Source organism: Aotus nancymaae, unplaced genomic scaffold (assembly GCF_030222135.1).
Source record: "Aotus nancymaae isolate 86718 unplaced genomic scaffold, 86718_ANA_hifiasm-v0.15.2.pri h1tg000072l, whole genome shotgun sequence".
Classification (NCBI taxonomy): domain Eukaryota; kingdom Metazoa; phylum Chordata; class Mammalia; order Primates; family Aotidae; genus Aotus; species Aotus nancymaae.
Window position 1 is genome coordinate 12,600,492 of NW_026988487.1, and position 9,539 is coordinate 12,610,030.

The 9,539-nt window shown below is 50.7% G+C and overlaps 1 protein-coding gene across 2 annotated transcripts; it reads left to right on the plus strand.

Moving 5' to 3' along the window:
* The first annotated feature begins 72 nt into the window (after positions 1-72).
* Positions 73-9,156, plus strand: SPAG7 (sperm associated antigen 7). 2 transcript variants are annotated; one of them, XM_021672749.2, is made up of 7 exons: positions 73-179; positions 7,228-7,295; positions 7,851-7,939; positions 8,083-8,167; positions 8,290-8,379; positions 8,459-8,615; positions 8,730-9,156. In XM_021672749.2, exons 1-7 carry the CDS (start codon positions 95-97, stop codon positions 8,837-8,839), a joined length of 684 nt encoding a protein of 227 aa, XP_021528424.1. In that variant the 5' UTR covers positions 73-94; the 3' UTR covers positions 8,840-9,156. The 2 variants fall into 2 exon arrangements, with proteins under 2 accessions (XP_021528424.1, XP_021528423.1); XM_021672748.2 differs by lacking the exon at positions 73-179 and adding an exon at positions 2,248-2,827 and having other exon boundaries at positions 8,730-8,937.
* Positions 9,157-9,539: the final 383 nt, after the last annotated feature.

Genomic DNA, 9,539 nt, shown 5'->3' on the forward strand with positions numbered 1-9,539 from the left:
GCGCGGAGTTTTCCGCCTCCGACGTGTTTCCGGCCTTAAAGGCATTCCGCTCTTCCCTTTAAGACGCGCCGCCCCCCTCTCAGTCACTCCCAAGATGGCGGACCTACTGGGCTCCATCCTGAGCTCCATGGAGAAGCCACCCAGCCTCGGTGACCAGGAGACTCGGCGCAAGGCCCGAGGTGAGGATCCCAAATTCACAACCGCCTTCCTTCGCCCGGTTCTCGCGACCGCACTTTTCTCTCTTTGGACAATGCCGCCGCCTCAACCTTGAAAGACCCCCTCACAGGCCTCTTCCGAGACCCTCAAAGTCCCTAAAAGGGCTGCTGACACGCCCGCTGTTCTTAGCGGACAGTGATTGGCTACCTGAAAGATAGCGCTAGCCTCCTGCCTCTTCTCCCGACCCTGGCCTTCCGTAGTCCTTGTTTCCCATTAGCCGGTCTGTCCGCCTGTCCGCTGCCTGGGTGCTCTGATTGGTAAGATGCCTCCAACCTGCCTCACTCCTTCCCCGCCCACCTCTATTTCGATTGAATTTGGGGTACGCCCATCCACTATGCCTTCATCTCTATTGGCTATCTCAAAGCTCTGCCCCCTGAGGCATGTTAGACCTTCCTTCAGACCCACCCCAGCCTCAGCACTCCCATTGGTTGCTGGGTCTTCCGTGTCTTCTTGCCCCTCCTGCTTCATTTAACCCCGTCCCTTCTGCCTTCTTCCGACAATCTTTTTCTCATCTGTAGCCTTAAATTCCCGAGCTGTCCGGGCGGATCGTGGTGTTGATTGGAGGAGGGATGAGAAAGCTCGCTGGGTCCGATTGGCCACTGTCTCCGCCTGCGTTTTCTGAGTAGCTTCCTTGCGGGCGGGTTGGAGTTCGGCGGCCGGCATAGGGCGCGACCCGGTGGGGTGGTGGGAGTCTCCCCGGGGTTGCTTGTGCCGCGGCGTGAGATGACCCTGGTGGAACGCTGGACTCCAACTTCCAAACCTGCAAGCCTTGAGCGCGAACGAGCCCTATCCCGGCTCCTCACCGTGCCCTAGGGGGGCCAGGGCAGGCAGGACGCCTTCAAATGTTTAAAGGCTGCTGAATGCCTACACTTCGTCCCCTTATTTCCTGAACCACTGTTAGGGGCCAGGGATACCCCTCAGGCCAAAATCCGGGGCTGGGACGCTTAATGATACAGTGATCTCACGGAAGTTTAATAACCAACTTGATGGTGCTCTGAGAGAAAAATAATTGTGAGAGCGGCCACCTGAGGTTCTCCCCCAGTCAGGAGTGAGCCGAGATCAGAACAGATGATTTCGTAGAGAGAGAGAAGCAAAGCGTTACAGGCAGAAGAGAAGTCTATTTGAAATCTCTGAGGAAGGAGGAAGCATGATGGGAATGGGGAACTGGAATTCTTTAATGCTCCGATGACTGTCTAAGTGGGGGATCACCAGCGGAGTTGACAGACTAGGAAGCTTAAGGTAGTCACTCGCCTGAGGTCACATGGTTAGTTTGGTAGGTGGCAGAGTTTCAAACCCAGGTGTGACTGGGTTTGAAGGCTGTTTTTGTTTGTTTGTTTTTTGAGACACAGTTTAGCTCTTGTTGCCCTGGCTGTAGTGCAATGATGCGATCTCAGCTTACTGCAACGTCCACCTCCTGAGTTCAAGCGATTCTCGTGCCTCAGCCTCCCAAGTAGCTGAGGATTACAGGCGTGTGCCACCAGGCCCGGCTAATTTATGTATTTTTAGTAGAGATGGGGTTTTGCCAGGTTGGCCCGGCTGGTCTTGAATTCCTGACCTCAGGTGATCCGCCCACCTTGGCCTCCCAAAGTGTTGGGATTACAGGGGTGAGCCACCACCCCTGGCCTGACGCCTGTGTTCTTAACCATAATCGTATACCACTTCTCTAGATGCAGAGAAGAATCAAAACCAAGTAAAAACCGAGTATAAACTAGTAGCTCACACCTGTAATCCCAGCACTTTCAGAGGCCAAGGTGGACGGATTGCTTGAGCCCAGGAGTTCAAGACCAGACTGGGCAACATGGAGAAACCCTGTCTGTACAAAAAAAATACAAAAATTGGCCAGGCGCGGTGACTCACGCCTGTAATCCCAGCACTTTGGGAGGCCGAGGCAGGCGTATCACAAGGTCAAGAGATCGAGACCATCCTGGCCAACATGGTGAAACCCCGTCTCTACTAAAAATACAAAAATTAGCTGGGCGTGGTTGTGTGTGCCTGTAATCCCAGCTACTCGGGAAGCTGAGGCAGGAGAATCGCTTGAACTCGGGAGGTGGAGGTTGCAGTAAGCCGAGATCGCACCACTGCACTCCAGCCTGGCCATAGAGTGAGACCCCCATCTCAAAAAAAAAAAAAATTAGCCAGGTGTGATGGTGTGCTCCTGTGGTCCCAATTCTTGGCAGGCTGAGGTGGAGAGAATCGCTTCAGCCTGGGAGGTTGAGACTGCAGTGAGAGGTGATTAATCGTACCATTGTACTCCAGTCTGGGTGATGGAGTTGAGACTCTGTTTCCAACAACAAAAAACGAGATGCACTGATGGTCAGTGAGGACAGAGGGATGAGAGCTCCTAGGCTATCAGGCCCTGGGGCTCCAGAGGATAACTAAACAGTAGATGAACAGTGTTCCTGCCTTCCAGGAACTCATACTATGCTGGAGGAGACAAAAAGTTATGATATGTTAGTTCTCTGTCTATGCTATGCTGGGTGTCCGAGCCAAAGGAGCTTGGAGCCCAGGGGAAGAAGTAACTCTGACTCACGGTGGATCTCAACGTTTGCAAGATCTCGACGTTTGCAAGAGAAGGAAAAACATTCCAGGCAGAGGAACAACATGTGTAAAGGCATGGAGTTATTTTAAAATGGGGAGAGGGCTGGGTGTGGTGACTCATGCCTATAATCCCAGCACTTTGGGAGGCTGAGGTGGGTAGATCGCTTGAGATCAGGAGTTCAAGACCAGCCTAACCAACATGGTGAAACCTCGTCTCTACAAAACACACACACACAAAAATTAGTCGGGTGTGGTGGTTCACACTTGTAATCCCAGGTACTTGGGAGGCCGAGGCAGGAGAATCGCTGGAACCTGGGAGGCAGAGGTTGCAGTGAGCCGAGATTGTGTCACTGCACCCCCGCCTGGGCACAGAGCGAGACTCTGTCAATTAGTCAATCAATCAATAAATGATGGGAAGAGGTTCAGTGCAGCTGGAGGGGATTCAGATCTGTGGAAGAAGTAGGCCTTAAGGATGTAAAGGGTTTGAAATGGCAAAAGAGAAAAACATCTCAGGCCAAAGAGCAGGAATAGGAAGAAGCATGCACCCAAATCTCGAGAGGTAGTAAAATCACATTGTGGGGAAGACAGGCAAGAGTAGGGAGCCCGGGTTAGAAATTCATCCTCCTCCTCTAGAGGCAGAGGAGATGTGGTGCAGAGGCAAGATCTAAGGAAGAGGAAGAAAGTTAAATAAGACCCCTAGCCAGACGAGGGGACTCATAGCTGTAATCCCAGCACTTTGAGAGGCTAGTCTTGAACACCTAGCCTCAAGTTATCCTCCCACCTCAGCCTCTCAAATTGCTTGAGGGGCTTGAGCCTCTGCACCCAGCCCTGGCTAATTTTTTTTTTTTATTATTGAGATGGAGTCTTGCTCTGTTGCCCAGGCTGGAGTGCAGTGGCGTGATCTCAACACACTGCAACCTCCACCTCCCAAGTTCAAGCGATTCTCCTGCCTCAGCCTCTCGAGTAGCTGGGACTACAGGCGCATGTCACCATGCCCAGCTAATTTTTGCATTTTTAGTAGAGATGGAGTTTTACCATATTGCACAGGCTGGTCTTGAACTCCTGACTTTCTGATCTGCCCGCCTCGGCCTCCCAAAGTGCTGGGATTACAGGCATAAGTCACCGTACCCGGCCTAATTTTTTAAAAAAAGTTTAAAGTTGGGGTCTCAGGAATCTTCAGGCAAGAGGCAGGCAGATCTCTAGAGCCCAGGAGGTCAGAAAAAAAAAAAGACACTTCACAGCTAACCTTGGACACCTACACTCCTAAAGGAGAAGGGTGTAAGATTATCCATTTCTGCTTCATCCTGTCCGTAGAAGTGGAAAGTGGGGGATTTCACAAAATATAGGAAGTTAAATAATTTCCCCTTTCTGGCCAGGCGTGGTGGCTCACGCCTGTAATCCCAGCACTTTGGGAGGCCAAGGGAAGAGGATCACAAGGTCCGGAGTTTGAGACCAGCCTGGCCAATATACTGAAACCCTGTCTTTACTGAAAATACAAAAATTAGCTGGGCATGGTGGTGGGCGCCTGTAATCCCAGCTACTCAGGAGGCTGAGGCGGGAAAATCACTTGAACCCAGGAGGCAGAGGTTGCAGTGAGCTGATCATGCCACTGCACTCCAGCCTAGGCGACAGAGTGGTTCCATCTAAAAAAAAAAAAAAAAAAAAAATTTTTTTTGGCCGGGTGTGGTGGTTCACGCCTGTAATCCCAGCACTTTGGGAGGCCGAGGCGGGTGGATCACGAGGTCAACAGATCTATACCATCCTGGCCAACATGGTGAAACCCCATCTCTACTAAAAAATACAAAAATTAGCTAGGCATGGTGGTGCATGCCTGTAGTCCCAGCTACTCGGGAGGCTGAGGCAGGAGAATTGCTTAAACCCGGGAGGCGGAGGTTGCAGTGGGCTGAGATTGCACCGCTGCACTCCAGCCTGGTGCCTGGTGACAGAGCGAGACTTTGTCTCAAAAACAATTTTTTTTTTTTTGCCCTTTTCTTATGTAGGCAATGAGATAATAGACTCTTTGAGGCCAGGGTCTTAGTCTGTTCTCCTCACTTTCCTGGATGCATCATAGTTCTTTTTTCTTTCTTTCTTTCTTTCTTTTTTTTTAAGACAGGGTCTTGCTCTGTCACCTAGACCTCTCAGGCTCAAGTAATCTTCCTACCTCAACCTCCCAAGTAGCTGGAACTACAGGCATGCATCACCATGCCTAATTCTTTATTTTTTGTAGAGGCAGGGTCTCACTATATTGCCCATGCTGGTCTCAAACTCCTGACCTCAAGCAGTTCTCCCACCTCAGCCTTCCAAAGTGCTGGGATTGCACACGCTCAACCCAAACATTTATTTAATGCCAACAATGTACAAAGAACTAACTCTAGGCTGGGCATGGTGGCTCACACCTATAACCCCAGCACTTTGGAAGGCCAAGGTGGGAGGATTGCTTGAGGCCAATTGGAGACCAGGCTGGGCAGCAAACTGAGACCCCATCTTTTTTTTCTTGAGATGGAGTCTCACTCTGTCGCCAGGCTGGAGTACAGTGCGCAATCTTGGTTCACTGCAACCTCCACCTCCTGGGTTCAAGCTATTCTCCTGCCTCAGCCTCCCAAGTAGCTGGGACTACAGGCATGCTCTACTAGGCCTGGCTAACTTTTTTTGCATTTTTAGTAGAGATGGGGTTTTACCATGTTGGCTAGGCTGGTCTTGATCTCCTGACCTCATGTTCTGCCCTACTTGGCCTCCCAAAGTGCTGGGATTATAGGCGTGAGCCACCACACCTGGCCTTGAGACCCTATCTTAACAGAAAAATTAAAAAAAAAATTATCCAAGGCTGAGTGCAGAGGCTCCTCAAGCCTGTCAATTTGAGAGGCCAAGGTAGGAGGTTTACTTGAGGTTGAGTTCAAGACCAGCCTGGGCAACGTAGTGGGACCTCATCTCACGAATATATTTTTTAAATTATTTTTTAAAAAGTAGCTGAGCATGGTGGCACACGCCTGTGGTCCCAGCTACTTGAGAAGCTGAGGTAGAAGGATCCCTTGAGCCAGGGAGATCACAACTGCAGTGAGCTGTGATCATGCCACTGCACTCCAACCTAGACAATGAAGTGAGATCCTATCCCCAAAATAAATAAATAGGCTGGGTGCAGTGGCTCACACCTGTAATCCCAGCACTTTGAGAGGCTGAGGCAGGTGGATCACTTGAACTCAGGCATTTAAGACCAGCCTGGCCAACATGGTGAAACCCTATCCCTATTAAAAATACAAAAATTATCCGGGTTTGGTGGTGCTTGCTTGTAATCCCAGCTACTAGGAAGACTGAGGCAGGATAATCTCTTGAACCCAGGAGACAGAGGTTGCAGTAAGCTGAGATCATGCCAGTGCACTCCAGTCTGGGTGACAGAGCCAGATTCATCTATAAATAAATAAATAAAGTATGTATGTATGTATATTTGTGAATCAGTTTCCTCAGTAGAGTTGGAAAAGAGGGTTAAGCATTATTCTGATCTTTGTCACTCCCACCAAACTGGGAGCTCTTGAAGGGCCACCTTATGTCTTAATCATCTCAGTACTTCAGGGTCTCACTTGGTGTCAGATACAATAGTCCCCGCTTCTCCCTGATCCAAGGTTTCGCTTTCCAAGGTTTTAGTTACCTGCAGTCTGGAACTATTATATACAATAAGGTATTTGAGAGAGAGAGAGAGAACATAGTTACAAACTTTTATTCAGTACATTGTTATAATTGTTCTACTTTATTATTGTTATTCTTAATCTCTCTTTTTTTTTTTTTTTTTTTGATGGAGTCTCGCTCTCTTCCCCAAGCTGGAGTGCAGTGGCGTGATCTCGGCTTACTGAAAAATACAAAAAATTAGCTGGGCATGGTGGCGCGTGCCTGTAATCCCAGCTACTCAGGAGGCTGAGGCAGGAGAATTGCCTGAACCCAGGAGGTTGCGGTGAGCCGAGATTGCGCCATTGCACTCCAGCCTGGGTAACAAGAGTGAAACTCCGTCTCAATAAAAAAAAAATAAAAATAAAAATGCATGATGAATAAACGCTAACCCTATCTTCCCAGCTTGATACCTCCCAACGGACACCACACTTCACTTGAAACCTTAAAAACCTTCCCCCCAGGCCGGGCGCGGTGGCTCAAGCCTGTAATCCCAGCACTTTGGGAGGCCGAGGCGGGTGGATCACGAGGTCAAGAGATCGAGACCATCCTGGTCAACATGGTGAAACCCCGTCTCTACTAATACAAAAAATTAGCTGGGCATGGTGGCGCGTGCCTGTAATCCCAGCTACTCAGGAGGCTGAGGCAGGAGAATTGCCTGAACCCGGGAGGCGGAGGTTGCGGTGAGCCGAGATCGCGCCATTGCACTCCAGCCTGGGTAACGAGCGAAACTCCATCTCAAAAAAAAAAAAAAAAAAAAAACCTTCCCCCCCATGCTTCCAGCCCTGGCCTCATGCTGCCATTTCTCACCCCCAGAACAGGCTGCCCGCCTGAAGAAACTACAAGAGCAAGAGAAACAACAGAAAGTGGAGTTTCGTAAAAGGGTAAGATCAGGGCCGGGCGCGGTGGCTCAAGCCTGTAATCCCAGCACTTTGGGAGGCCGAGGCGGGTGGATCACGAGGTCGAGAGATCGAGACCATCCTGGTCAACATTGTGAAACCCCGTCTCTATTAATACAAAAAAATTAGCTGGGCACGGTGGCGCGTGCCTGTAATCCCAGCTACTCAGGAGGCTGAGGCAGGAGAATTGCCTGAACCCAGGAGGCGGAGGTTGCGGTGAGCCGAGATCGCGCCATTGCACTCCAGCCTGGGTAACAAGAGCGAGACTCCGTCTCAAAAAAAAAAAAAAAAAAAAAAAAGGGTAAGATCAACTGGAGTGATCAATGGCAGAGTCAGGAAGGACTTCCAATAAGTTAAAATGGGAAGGTTGAGGACTCAGTTTCGCTGAAAATGTCTTGAGAGAGGTGACGCCTGGAAGCCAGTAGCATGGAGGCTGGGGAGGATAATGGGGAGGTGTAGAAGCGTTTTTGGCTCAGCTGGGGATAGGGCTACTTGGGTGGAACCATTGTCTCATATCTTCTTCCTTTCGCCTCTCCCAAGATGGAGAAGGAGGTGTCAGATTTCATTCAAGACAGTGGGCAGGTCAAGAAAAAGTTTCAGCCAATGAACAAGATAGAGAGGAGCATACTGTGAGTGTCTCTGGGCTGGGGTGGGGATGGAAACGGGTGGCTCGGGGGCCTGAAAGGGCCGGCAGCAGGCTCCTCTAGAGGAGGAGGGCACTAGGCCCCCTCCTGGCTCAAGATACTCTTTCCCCTCTGTTGTCCCATCCCAGACATGATGTGGTGGAAGTGGCTGGCCTGACGTCCTTCTCCTTTGGGGAAGATGATGACTGTCGCTATGTCATGATCTTCAAAAAGGTAAAAAGCCTGAGTTCCTCACTCTCTCCTCTCCCCTTTATAGCCTTATCCCCGCTCCCTGACCAAGGAATGAGATGAAACCTTTGTGTGGACTTTGACCCCATCATTCTGCTCTTCTCCAGGAGTTTGCACCCTCAGATGAAGAGCTAGACTCCTACCGTCGTGGGGAGGAATGGGACCCCCAGAAGGCCGAGGAGAAGCGGAAGCTGAAGGTGAGTTACTTCATTCCTGAGAGGGGTGGGGGTTTGGGTTGGGCCTCTGAGCACCAGTGCCCTCCCCTTCCACTCCTAGGAGCTGGCCCAGAGGCAGGAGGAGGAGGCAGCCCAGCAGGGACCTGTGGTGGTGAGCCCTGCCAGCGACTACAAGGACAAGTACAGCCACCTCATCGGCAAGGGAGCAGCCAAAGATGCAGCCCACATGCTACAGGCCAATAAGACCTACGGCTGTGGTGAGGCCACAGTGCAGCTGGGGTGGCTGGGAGGGGAGCCTAGGATGTGAGGGGAGGGAGTGGAGGCTGAGGCACGGCTTTCTAGGCCCTCCTTACCCTCCTCTCTGCCCCTAGTGCCCGTGGCCAACAAGAGGGACACCCGCTCCATTGAAGAGGCCATGAATGAGATCAGAGCAAAGAAGCGTCTGCGGCAGAGTGGGGAAGAGTTGCCACCAACGTCCTAGGCACCCCGCCCAGCTCCCTTTGACCCCTGGGGCAGGGCAGGGAACACAGAGGGACAAGGCTGCTGCTATTAGAACCCATCCTGTAGCCCCACCTCTGAACCGCCTCCTACCAGCTGTCCCTCAGGCTGGGGGAAAACAGATGTTTTATTTGTCACTGTTGGAGCTTGGATGTGTGTGGGGTGTGTTTGTGTGTGAGTGTGTGTGCGTGAGTGTGAATGCACAAGTGGGTATTTAATCTGTATTGTTCCCCGTTCTTGGAATTTTTTTTCCCATGGGGCTGGGGTTACTTTACATTCAATAAATACTGTTTAACCCAATGTCCTGGTTTGTTTTAACACAGAAAGGTGGGTCCTGGAGCCACTGGTAGGAAAGAAGGGGAATAATTTTCAGTTGAGCAGCATAAAATTGCTGTTTGTATGTGTTGAAGATGGCCAATTGGCACTATCACAGGTTTTTCTGTTTGTTTGTTTTGACGGAGTCTTGTTCCATTGCCCAGGCTAGAGTAGTAGTGTGATCTTGACTCACTGCAACCTCTGCCTCCAGGGTTCAAGTGATTCTCCTGGCTCAGCCTCCTGAGTATCTGTGATTACAGGAGTGTGTCACCATGCCCAGCTAATTTTTTGGATTTTTAGGAGAGACAGGGTTTCACCATGTTAGCCAGGCTGATCTCTTAACTCCTGACCTCAGGTGATCTGCCTGC